General features: G+C 43.2%; 2 protein-coding genes across 2 annotated transcripts; both read right to left on the reverse strand.

Annotated features, from left to right (window-relative positions):
- Positions 1-814: 814 nt before the first annotated feature.
- On the reverse strand, positions 815-3,346 carry LOC134290342 (uncharacterized). Its single transcript, XM_062857463.1, has one exon. It carries the CDS (start codon positions 3,344-3,346, stop codon positions 815-817), a length of 2,532 nt encoding a protein of 843 aa, XP_062713447.1.
- Positions 3,347-7,766: 4,420 nt separating this feature from the next.
- Positions 7,767-9,603, reverse strand: LOC109419144 (dual specificity protein kinase splA-like). The gene is made up of 2 exons (XM_029857971.2): positions 9,054-9,603; positions 7,767-8,998 (listed from the first exon to the last, which is right to left on the reverse strand). Exon 2 carries the CDS (start codon positions 8,907-8,909, stop codon positions 7,767-7,769), a length of 1,143 nt encoding a protein of 380 aa, XP_029713831.2. The 5' UTR covers positions 8,910-8,998; positions 9,054-9,603.
- Positions 9,604-12,953: the final 3,350 nt, after the last annotated feature.

The following is a 12,953-nucleotide window of genomic DNA, read 5'->3' on the forward strand; positions in this document are numbered from 1 at the left end:
GGTTAACCCTCTAATACCCAATCCCGCCTTTAGACGGGGTATAGTTTGAGCATTTTTGTAATTTTTGTTTCGTGGAAAATCAATTTTTTTATATTTTTGGCTGATATTTAGGACTGTTCTGTATATCTCAAAACGGTTTTTGGTGTATTTTAAAGCGTATTTACATTTTTTTTAAATCATTGAAAAATTGATGTTTTAGTCACCTTTTAGAAGTCATTGTTTATTTTGTATTGAATCGCTACAATTAACATATTTTAAATTTTTCCCAAATCATTCTATCCTTGTTTAATAATTTAAGGGAATCGAATACACTTGTTAAAAACTACAGGTAGCCACACTTCTTTTAGCAGTTGAAACGCTTAGTTCCAGATCAGCTCAAGCTAGAATATATTTCAGATTAGTCAACTTTTACAATGTTTGTACGTATCTACTTACAATTTGGTGTAGGCTTATGGAATTTAGGTTATGTTCAATATAGATAGAGTTCAATCAATGAAAATAGTTACTGAAATTACAAACGAAGTTAGCGATCAATTACATATATCACGGAATAATCCGATCGAACTCACTTGTTTTGACAACTGTTTTAGTAATTATACTCTAATAATAGAGTTTTTCTTATGAATCGATTGCGATAATTCACCTAGTTAGAATCAATAATTGGTTATTGAATTTTATAATTATTTTAACAATAAACAGGCTTACAGTTCACTATCTGTCAATTCACTTAGTTATAAGATAGTTGATTGTATATTCAATAAAGAAATTCACGGTTTCTGCAGTACAATATCTAAATTATTAAGAATATGCACATTCACATCACCACACTTTTAGGGTTCGCATTCATTTCTGAGGTTTCGTTCTCGGTTTTGTTTTGATCGTGCGATGCTATAGAATCTGCAGGTATCGCATTGTCACGTCGGTTGGTGTGAGTGGTTCTCGCAGGCCGAAGTATGAGACCTTCAGCGTTGCCAGTTAGCTTAGGAACATTCCCGCCCCCGTAAGACTGCGTGTTTGGAGCTGTTTTACAAGGATCTTGAACATCAAGCAGGGCCAACTTACAGACTGGCCTTCTCATGAAACCCGAACATGTTTGTACTGTAGCCCGTCGTACACGTCCGTCGGGACCTGGCTGTATTTCCGTCACTCGCCCGCGTGTCCAGCTGTTTCGTTTAGCACCTTCCGCTACGAGTACTAAGTCTCCCACCTCGATGGGTTTGGTATCGCTAAACCACTTTGTGCGCCGGCAGATGGTCGGCAAATACTCCCTTAGCCAGCGGTTCCAAAAAATGTCCAGCTGATGACGAATCTGCTTCCAGTTGTTGGAAACCGCATCCCGTTGATCAGTGGGAATCGCAGGTGGTTGCTTGACACCAGTTGTGCTTCCGAGTAAGAAGTGGTTCGGCGTCAAAGCTTCTTGTTCTTCCGAGTCCAGTGGCAAGTAGGTTAACGGTCTGGAGTTGACGATACCCTCCGCTTCTGTCAGTAGCGTTAGAAGTCCTTCGTCGTTTAGTTTCCGCCCGGTGTCGATGTTTTCTATAGCGGCTTTTACAGAGCGCACCATCCTCTCCCAAGCTCCGCCCATGTGCGGGGCTGAGGGAGGATTAAAGAACCACTTGGTATTGGAGTTCGTGAAAGACTCTGCTAACCCGTTGTTTATTTGCTCTCGAAGAAGTTTCTCGGCACCTTGAAAGTTGGTGCCATTATCGCTGTAAACTTCCAAGGGGGCTTCTCGACGAGCGATGAAACGACGAAAAAAGGTGATGCAACTCTCCGTACTTAGGCTATGCGCAACTTCAAGATGGACCGCTCTTATAGTCAGGCACGTAAAAAGGGCCACCCAGCGTTTTGCGTGACTTCGTCCCACCTTCACTAGTATTGGACCGAAGAAATCCACTCCAACGTATGAGAACGGCCGTTCAAAGGATGCTAATCTTGCAGCTGGTAGTGGTGCCATCTTTGGAGTAGACGGCTGCGACTTGTAGATCTTACACCATTGGCAATTTCTTGCCGTTTTCCGTACTGCTATGCGGAGCTGTGGGATGTAGAAGTTTTGCCTTATTTCGTTCACGACAGTTTCAATATTTATATGATGGTTTCGGCGGTGAAAGTCTTCAAGGAGTAGAACAGTAATCTGATGTGCCTTTGGCAGGATTATCGGGAACTTCGTATTGAATCCAACGTAGGAGGCCGAGCCGATTCGACCATTTTGCCGCAGTACTCCGAGTTCGTCAAGATAGGGCGACAAATTGGCAATAGGTGATGATTTCGATACTTCAGATTTCTTTGAGTTTAGTTGTGAAATCTCACTCGGGAACGATTCTTCTTGGCAGAGCCGCCAAGGAACGTTCTCAGCCTCACGCATTTCCTCTGAGCCCAATGGTCCAGTGTTTCGCTGTTGTTTAGTCCTCCGTATATTGTAGATAAACCGCAACGCATAGGCAGTAGCTCTTAGAAGCCGAATCCAGCGAGAAAACCGTTCAACTGGAATCAACGGTACATGCCGCGAGACATTGTTAACGAAACAGGATCGAAGTTCTTCCTCCGTACAAATGTTTTTCATGTGACTTTGTTGTGGCCAATGCTGCTCAGGAGAATACAGAAACTGCGGTCCTTGGAACCACCTTCCGTTCGTAGATAGGCAGGGGCCACTACCCCACTTCGTGGCTTCATCTGCAGTATTCATATTGGTAGGAACCCATTTCCACTCACTAGCTTCCGTAATTGTGAGTAGTTCTCCAATACGGCAGGCTACGTACTGCCGGTATCTACGGGCGTCTGATCGAATCCATGCTAGGACTGTGCTGGAGTCTGACCAGAAAACCCTTCTTTCGATTGAAATTGTATGATTTTCTCCAATAAAGATGGCTAGTCTTGCGCCGAGGACTGCCGCTTGCAGTTCCAATCGAGGTATAGAAAGCGGCTTAAGGGGAGCCACTTTGGTCTTCGCCGCGACGAGGCTACAGATGATCGTTCCGTCGAGAAGTGTGAACCGGAAGTAGGCGGCAGCTGCGTAGGCTTCTTCACTTGCATCCACGAAGAGGTGAAGTTGGACGGATCCCAGAGCCGAGGAGACAGTTTTGCCGATGTAGTAACGGGGGAGGCGAATGCTGTCAACCTGGTTCAGCACGCGTTTCCATTTCATCCAGCGATGGAATTCTTCATCGCCGATTTCCTCGTCCCAATCCTTACCCGAACGCCATATCGATTGGATTAGGATCTTTCCGTGCACGGTGTACATGGCCAACAGTCCGAGTGGATCGAACAAAGACATGACGCATCTTAGAACTTGACGCTTGGTTGGCCGCCGGCCGTCGTCGATGATCGCAGCTATGTCCTTCCGCATCTGCGTAGAAAATGACAGCACGTCCTCCGTTGGTAGCTACAGCATACCAAGAACCCTCTCCGTTACTCCGCCGTTGTCTAATTGAAGATCTTTCGTCGTCGGAACCGTCGTTTCTCCCAGGTGGCTGAGAACTTCGGCCGAGTTGGAACGCCAACCCCGGATCTCAAATCCGCCCTTTCCGTGGATCATTTTCACCTCAGCGGCTACTCGTCGAGCTTCCTCCACCGTGTCGAAACTATCCAAGTAATCGTCCACGTAATGGCACTTGGTAATTCCTTCCACCGCCCTGGGATAGTCGTGCACGAAGTCTTCTGCGTTCCTGTTCTTAATATACTGCGCGCTACAAGGGGAACAGGTAGAACCAAAGGTGGCCACGTCCATGATGTACACGTCTGGTTCCCGGCTCGAATCTTCCCTCATCAGAAATCTCTGTGCATGCTGGTCTTCTGGGCGAATGCGGAGCTGGTGAAACATTTCACGGATGTCGGCGCTGACCGCCACAGCCCTTTCTCGGAAGCGAAATATAACTCCTGGGAGGGAGTTCAGTAGGTCGGGTCCTTTTAATAGAACGGTATTAAGAGAAATGCCGTCCACTTTGGCGGCCGCATCCCAAATTAACCTAACCTTTCCGGGCTTCTTAGGATTGGTTACAATTCCAATCGGGAGGTACCAAGTCCGACGTGGATCAGCTGCCAAGAGCTCTTCTTCCGTGGCACGATGAGCGTAGCCCTTCTCTTCGTACTCTCGGATTTGTTGAACCACAGTCGCCTTCAACAGGGGTTCTCGGGACATTCTCCGTTCCAGGCATTCCAAACGCCGAAGAGCCATGGAATAGCTTTCCAGAAATTCAAAGTGGTCAAATCTCCAAAGCAGCCCGGTTTCAAACCTATCGGGCAAACGCACAGTGGTCTCGTGTAGTATCTTCCTTGCTCGCACCGTTTCAGCTGACTCCAGTTGTACCGCTGGCTTGGTACCTGTATCTTCTTGTTCGAAGTACTGCTTGACGACGTCGTGTAGGTCCATCTCCGGCTGCGATTGCATGATATGGCAGCTTACTCCGACGGATTTTGTGTTGCTACTTCCACCGTAGACGCACCAGCCGAGTCTTGTCTTGGTGGCGACGGGATCTCCTTGTTGACCTTCTCGTAGTTTTAGCGGCAGTGAAAGGTTCAGCTGGTCGAGTCCAATAAGCAGGCGTGGGACAGCGTCCTCATACCCTGATATGGGGACTCCTTTCAAGTGGGGGTATTGTTGTGTTAGCCGGTCCACATTTAGCGACTGTATCGGTAGCTTTAGTTCGGACACTGTTCTAGCAGTCCGAACTGAAAAGGACTTGCTCCCAGACAGTCCCGATATTCTGAAAGAAACTTCCTCAGAATCTGCTTCACATCGCGTCACATTACTAGTCCAGTTGAGGTACAGTTTTCCCTTTGGTCCGGACTCACCGAGTTGTTGAGCTATTGATTTGTCAATCAACGTTAGGTCGGAGCCATCGTCTAGAAAGGCATACGTAGGGTATCGCGCTACTTGGGCGGTGGTTTTCTTCGTCTGTTATTTTCGTCTGTTTTCCACTGTAACTCGGTCAATTTTGAACCGATTGACTTGAAATTTTGTACACGGGTAGATACTAAGGACTGTTCAATTTATAAAACGGACAACTTTACAAGGCTATAAAAACAAAACGCGTAGTCCAAATTAAACCACCCTTGTTTCATTGTTCAGTACATCATCATTCATTATAGTAATAATTTTTGAATTGAATAAAAATAGTTTTATTTTATAGAAAATCGGCCAGGTGTTAAATGAGGTGACTTTTTCGATTGCTGAAAATTGAAAATATGTATAAAATTACTGTTCACATATGGTATATCGTTTTGAATATCTGAAAAGTGTGTACCATGCTGCAGCAGCATGAGCAATAAACATTCTGGCGAAATTTAAACTCAATTGGAAAATTAGTTATAGAGATATTAAAGTCTCAAGTGAGATTCGATTTTTTGAATAAAATTCAATTGTAAAGCAAAAAGGGCATGAAAATATTAAACAAACAATTTTTGTATGCATCCAGTCGAAAGTAGGAATAATGTGGTTTTAAATGCAGAAAACTGCTTCTTAATATCATTGCTGGTTTGGTTACTGTACGCCATTACAGGTACAGTAATCCAAACAGTTTCGTTCTTCGAAGGCTGTTCCAAATAATATTGCAACCTTATGCAAATTTTGCATAACAATGATGGTGGAAATAAAAACTTTACATCCGTTTATTATCAAATAAGGTGTACAATATCATAGGACCAACTTTGTTGAAAATAAATAATAACAATTTTCGCTAGAGTCGGAAAATCTGCATCAATGAAGCAAAAATAATGCAATTTTTTACTATGACCATCTTTATGGACTAAATTTTTGATGAAGAATGCAATTAAAAGTAATTTTTTCTTCTGTATCATTCAGAAAGCAATATTGTACTACTCTGGACAAATTTTTAGACGAATCCGTTGAGCTATTGCAACACAGGACTTGATTAAACATGTTTTAATTATTTCTATGAAAACAAGTCAATTCATTATATCAAACCGGAGGCTGTTTGGTGCATTATTACTGACCAACTATTGAGCTTTACCTTTAGTAGAATAGTGTAAGATTCCAATACATAAAAAACTTCATGAAAATGGGCATGTAAAGTATGTGGAAAGTAATGTCGAATTTTGAGAAATGGGTTTTTATTAATGTTTTACCAAAACCGCTTCAGTTACACAATAAAGAACAATTTGCTTAATGTTATATTTTTCCTACATTTGAGAATAGCTATAGAAAGTTATGCAAAAAACTGATAATGGTTTTATTGAAAAATAAAAAAGATATCGCACAAGCAAGTTGTCCGTTTTATAAATTGAACAGTCCTTATACCTATCTCACCGCATTCCAAGAATTGTGTCAATTGGTTCAAGATTGACTGAGTTATAGTGGAAAACAGACGAATATAGAAGCCACCGCCCAAGTAGCGCGATTCCCTATGTACTTTCCCAGCCTTTCCAGTCAACGTTACGGGAACGACGCGGAACAACGTTTTCGATAGTTGGTCCCGATGCGAATGGTTTTCAGCGGTGATTGGTCCAACTTGGTTCTCCGACTTAGAGTGGAGTAGTGGGTGATGCTTGTATTCGCACCCATTGATACCACATTTAGCAGATAACCGACAACGATTCCGGCCGTGCGGGTTCAAGCAAGTGCGACATAGCTTGAGTCTGTGGATACAGCTCCAGCGATTCTCGACGTTGAATTCCAAGAACTGTCGGCAGTCTTTTACTCGATGGTCTGGTTTCTCGCAGACTGGACAGTGGCGCGAGGTCGCTTCTTGTGTGGTAGCCGTGCTCTTACTCGGTAGACTATCAGAGGTCAATGCGTGTGCATAGAGATGACCTTTCTCCTTTGCGTTTCCTCTCTTCTTCTGGTCGGCGGGTCGACGATCCCCAGAACAGTCCACCAATTTTGTCACCTGACTCGCTGCCGTAACCATGTGTGACATGTACGCTGCGAAGGTCTGTAGTGTGACGTTTACCACGGTTTGCTTTTGCATTGCCCACTGCAGCTTCTGTGAGGGCAGTTTGTCCTCGAGTTCCTGCAGTAAGGAGGGGTTGTTCAGATGAGCATTTTCTCCTGACGCTAGCAGATGGTCGCAAAGGCCTTGCAGTTCCATTCCGAACTCGATCACCGTTTCGAGACGTTCCATCCTTGGGGCTGGAGCTAATCGCACTCTGTTCAGCAGAGCGGTTATGAGCAATCCTGGACGACCGAACAGCATCCGCAGTGTTTCTACTACCTGGGGCACCGAGGCGGGCAACAGCAGACCTTTCAAGCATCGTTGCAGCCTGATGAGGTTTTCGGCGTTGCTAAACCCGCAACTTTCTGTGGTGATTTCGTACTGACTAATGAATATTGGCCAGTCCTCTGGATTGCCGTCGAAATCAGGAAGATCCCGAGACATTACACGACGTCAGTTGAAACAAACAAAACCAACGAATCAGGGGTGGCGGCGCATGCGGCGGCATCTCATCACAATATAAATTGGAAAAATGCGAAGCTGATTAAACCGATCAGAAAGGCTTCGCATTTAAACGCCTGGGAATCAATGTTCATCACCAACACTGAGGAACCATTGATGAACGAAGACGATCCCCCCATCACATCGTGCCTCTTCGGTCTGGCTGACACCACCATCAAATAAAACATTTCTCTTCTGCGGACGAGTACGAACATCGTACGACAGCGTAACCAGTCGGACATTGTCCCGAAGATGGGCAACATCGCGCCCGAAACCGGTCGACAGAAAAGGTAATTTTTTAAATCCTTGACGATTGTAAGAACGATAAGTGTTATGTCTTGTCTCGCGTCGCGTCTTGTGAATGTCAGTTTGTTCTTACGTTAGCGCAAAACATAAAAATGAGTGCATTACACGACGAGCTGCAATTTGCGCAGAAGTAGGTCCGTGCGCTGCTAATTCGGACGTATCTTCCAAATTCGTTCTGGAATAATCCCTCGGTTCGCTGTATCTCACGTTCCTGGGCGGTACAGCGGCTGTTTGACCTGAAAGGTCTGCTTGTGGTACGTTTTGTACAGGAGGTGCCACTCGTCTAACTCTGGCGGCACTTCTGCGAGGACCATGGTCAACCTCCAACTCAGAAGAGGCGTATACGAAGGGAAGCGGCGGTATATCGATGCTAGCGTCGTCTTCCGAGACACTGGCTGGCGGCGCCGTTGGCGCTGGATAGCATGACAGTCGTTGGCGAGGTGGTGCTTGAGGGAATGCTGCTCGTGGCGGAGGAGTCGGGCGTGTCTGCGGCGCGATGTTTCGCTCGGCGGCTGCAACAAGTGCTGATGCTTCTAATCCTTGAAAGATGGTTCTGCTGGGACTGGGTTGTACAAGTAGCGTAGATTGCTCGGTCGCAAGGTAGGACGAAACTAGATTTCTATCCCCGCGAGCATTCGCACTTTGTGGAACGGTTTCCGGATTTAGTGCCTGCGTTGTCGCGTTGTTTGGCGTACTACCACTGGGCTCTTTGGTTCCGTCATTCCGCATCCATTGCATAATGCTTTCGCGATTACTCCTACGACTTCTACTGCTCTTAATGCTTCCCTGCTCATCTGCTTCCTGCATCTCCATCAAGCTGAATTTCTCCTGGAGAAAGGTTTTCTCCAGTTCTTCTTCTTCCAATATCTGCTGCCGTTCCTGCTCGAGTCGCTTCTTCTCCAAAGCCTTCTCCTGAAGGAACCGTTTGCGACGGATCTGCTGCTCTTCCTGCAGTCGTTGCAACTCCAGCGCTTTACTGACCGACGACGATCGGCTGCTGACACTGATGGGCAAACAGTCATCGCAAGTCCAGCGTCGGTTCTCGACGGATCGGGTTACACCCGCGCAGCCGAAATGATACCAATCTTCGCACTCCTCGCATTGGACCATAGCGTCGGCCCAGTCCGGACGATTGCAAGCCGGGCACGCACTTGCAGAGACATTCTGGTCGGTGGTCTCGAGATTGGCCGGATGATTGGTTTTATGAGCCATCGTGGACTCAAATTCTTGAGTTTGTTAAAAACTACAGGTAGCCACACTTCTTTTAGCAGTTGAAACGCTTAGTTCCAGATCAGCTCAAGCTAGAATATATTTCAGATTAGTCAACTTTTACAATGTTTGTACGTATCTACTTACAATTTGGTGTAGGCTTATGGAATTTAGGTTATGTTCAATATAGATAGAGTTCAATCAATGAAAATAGTTACTGAAATTATAAACGAAGTTAGCGATCAATTACATATATCACGGAATAATCCGATCGAACTCACTTGTTTTGACAACTGTTTTAGTAATTAGACTCTAATAATAGAGTTTTTCTTATGAATCGATTGCGATAATTCACCTAGTTAGAATCAATAATTGGTTATTGAATTTTATAATTATTTTAACAATAAACAGGCTTACAGTTCACTATCTGTCAATTCACTTAGTTATAAGATAGTTGATTGTATATTCAATAAAGAAATTCACGGTTTCTGCAGTACAATATCTAAATTATTAAGAATATGCACATTCACATCACCACACTTTTAGGGTTCGCATTCATTTCTGAGGTTTCGTTCTCGGTTTTGTTTTGATCGTGCGATGCTATAGAATCTGCAGGTATCGCATTGTCACGTCGGTTGGTGTGAGTGGTTCTCGCAGGCCGAAGTATGAGACCTTCAGCGTTGCCAGTTAGCTTAGGAACAACGCTCTAAAATTATTTTCCTTAAAATTACACGGAAAATAAAATTTTCTGTGAAAAAATTTTTAAATAATAATATTTCAACAATAATCATAAAATTTCAAAATGTTTCCATCTCAAAAAATCCGTGCCCCAAATTAGCTTCCAGGAAAAATATAAAAGTGTGGGGATGTTCAAAAATAAAAATTAGAAAAATCAAAAACTGAAATTCACGAAATCGAGAATTAAAAAGAATCATCTTCCAAAACATGTTTAAATCGATTTTAGATGACGAAAAATGATATTAAGATCAAAATCAAAAATTTGGGTATTAGAGGGTTAAGTCTTAGAGGGCTCTCAACGAGCATTAAATTTTCCAGGAGGGAGTCCAATACAACTGATTCGGGAGGTAAGACTTGGCATTAATCGATTTTTTGTGGGTCACCCTAATTCGAAATTTTCGAGTGTTGCATGCTCTGACGTTCATGTATTTCGATAGTGTGTGTCGGATAGAGAAGAATGAATTACCAGCTCGCTGCACTTTACGACGAATCCAGTATCCAGAAGGTGGCCAAAACTTTAATGGTACAGTGGCTAGGGCATGTTGCAAGTATGTCGGACATCAACTCTGTAAAATTGGTGTTCGCCACTGATCAGATTAGTACAAGAAGGCAGAGTGTACAACGGGCACGACACGCGAATAAGGTAGAACGTGGTCTAGCAAACATCTGGCGTGATCGATGATGGAGATCGGCAGGTGCAAAATGAGTATGTTATGTGGATTATTAGGCTGATACAAATTTATTTTTGACTTTTTGTCTCCCCCCCCCTTCAAATATTTTTGGCTGGATTTCGCATTTTGAGGGGGCACATGAAAAATATTTATCAAAATATCGGATCTTGCTGAAAATTCTTTAACAAATCCGATGAGTTTTAAATATTTTTCAGAATAAATGCTTTATTATTTTTATCTCCCCCCCTCGACCAGCCAAAGAGCGGTGGGACAAAAAGTGAAATAAATATTTGTAACGGCCTTATTTTTGATTGTGTTATATTCAATGATGTGGTGTGGTTTAACGAGCACATTTCTACATTTATTAACAAAGCGTGGTTAGCGTTAGGTTTTATTCACCGGCATGCTTCGAATTTCACTGGCGTCTACGCACTGAAAACACTGTTCTGCACACAAGTTCAGAGCATTTTGGAGTATGCTGCTCCAGTTAGGACACCGTTCATTTAACGCAAACGTTAAGGATTGAGTGTCTACAACGTAGATTCTTGTGGTTTGCATTGCGGCACCTTCCATGGTCGGATCCAACCAATCTTTCAAGTTATCCAGACCGATTCCAACTCATCAATTTAAAATCCTTGGCGGCGAGGAGAGTTCAGCGATTGGTCGTCTTTGATCTCCTCAATGGTAACATCGAAGAAGAGTAGGACTTGTTGGTGAAATACCCTTGAATGTTCCACCACGTCGCTTCCGTAGCTCAACACTTCTTGCAATCCCGCTTCATAGAACCAACTATGGTCAAAATAGTCCTTTTTGTGCGTGTTTGAAAGCTTTTAATGCAGTTAGTGCAGACTTCGATTTCAATACATAAGTGACCCGATTTTATCAGCCCCTTTTCGGAACACATTTTTTGCTCTCCTCGAAAACCTAAACAATTTTTCAAACCTTTTATCTCTATATCTATATTCTGCTCTTTAGCTGTTGTTTGATGATAAACATGAATGAATTGGTTAAAATTTGACCGTAAGATAACGAGAGCAAAAAGTTTGTTGCAAAATGGGGCCGACAAAATCGGCTGTATGTTTTAATTAGAGTTTAAGAATAGATCTGTGCGTCCATGACGAAGATAGTGAGCAATAAATAAAATAAAACAAATAATCTTTGGCCGAGAGTTCCGTCGGGTAAGTGGAACAGAATCTACGAAACGAATGGTTTGACAGAGTGCAGTGCAGAGCGGGTTTCGAAGGAGAATAATGAAACACGGGCGTTGATGTTGCAACATGGAAACCGACACTACGTAGAACGATACAAACTTTTGGGGTGCTCCGCTAGAAAAAATTTGAACAACAATGGTTTGCTCTACCTTTAACTGCTAATGGTTTAATCATAGGTGTTTTCATATAGGGTAAGTGTACCAATTACGGCTATAGTACCAATTATTCGCCATAATTGATGTTCACCCTTTGACGATGTAAATCAATAATTAAAAAATGTGAATAACAGATCTCGTTCACAAAAGATGGTTGCACTCATTTAAACTCCACATTTTGCTCAAACTATGGTAGAAATAAATCATTTTCCTTAAAATTACGGCTTCCTCGCACCCTTTTTCGCCATAGTGTACCAATTATGGCTAATCCCATAAGATATGCATGTAAATAGTGCGAAAAGGAACCGATATTAAAAAATGTATCCATAACTGGTACAGGGCTCCTATCATTGGCACACGCTGTAATAAATATTAAAATTAGTTTTGGCTCTGTTTCTATATTTTTCCTGTAATGTATCAAAACTAAGCTATCAACATATTGATGACATTCGTTAGTCTTCTCGTTATTTTTGTACAAATAGTTTCCCTTAGGTAGTGCCATAATTGGTACAGGCACCCTAGGGTAATTTGCCAATTGTTGCTTGGCTAAAAATTCGCCAATTATTGCACACTCCATAAGAAACGCATGGAGTGTGCAACAACAGGCGAGTTTTTAGCCGTGCAACAATTGGTAAATTACACTACTTGGAAGCGAAGCAAAATTTTATGTTGTTTTATTATTATATGGTTCTCAGATTTGGCTTGAGTTTTCTTCATGTATCGCGATGAAAAGCTACTTTGGCTTGAAATGGCAAAGAGAATGCTTAGCGATTTATGATGCTTTTACAAAGGTGCACTCGAATAAAAATCCATTCGTGTTTGTTTATACCTTTAGAGCTCTTCCGACAACCGCGTTACATTATTCTCAGATGCTTAATTAATATGACCACCGGCGGATGACACTTGAATGGACATTGGGGACCGACCGGAGCAGCAATATTATAGCTTTTACGAGTAGGTATCTATGCTAGAAAGCATGAACGGAACGGTAGATGCCAACCGACATAACCCGACTTCCCACCGGCCAATTCTGCTGACGCTGATGGGGCTGTTTTGCATAGCTGGCTAAAGTGTGCAAATGCATTCTTGAGTGGGAACTGATTTTCACGATAGTAACAATTCAGGAACCGTTTCGTTTGCGAATTTGAGCTACCCGGCCTAGGGCGAAATAAAGTGATCACCGAAAAAGAGCTACAAAGAACAAAATTGGGTGCGGTTTCGCTAAACTGACGGCATTGTCTCATGCTTATGATTGAAAACTTGTTTTTCAGC

The sequence above is a fragment of the Aedes albopictus genome, chromosome 1 (genome assembly GCF_035046485.1).
Source record: "Aedes albopictus strain Foshan chromosome 1, AalbF5, whole genome shotgun sequence".
Classification (NCBI taxonomy): domain Eukaryota; kingdom Metazoa; phylum Arthropoda; class Insecta; order Diptera; family Culicidae; genus Aedes; species Aedes albopictus.

Coding starts and splice junctions, on each gene's coding strand:
- LOC109419144 (XM_029857971.2), bottom strand. CDS start 8,909: ATGGCTCATAAAACCAATCATCCGGCCAATCTCGAGACCACCGACCAG.
- LOC134290342 (XM_062857463.1), bottom strand. CDS start 3,346: ATGCGGAAGGACATAGCTGCGATCATCGACGACGGCCGGCGGCCAACC.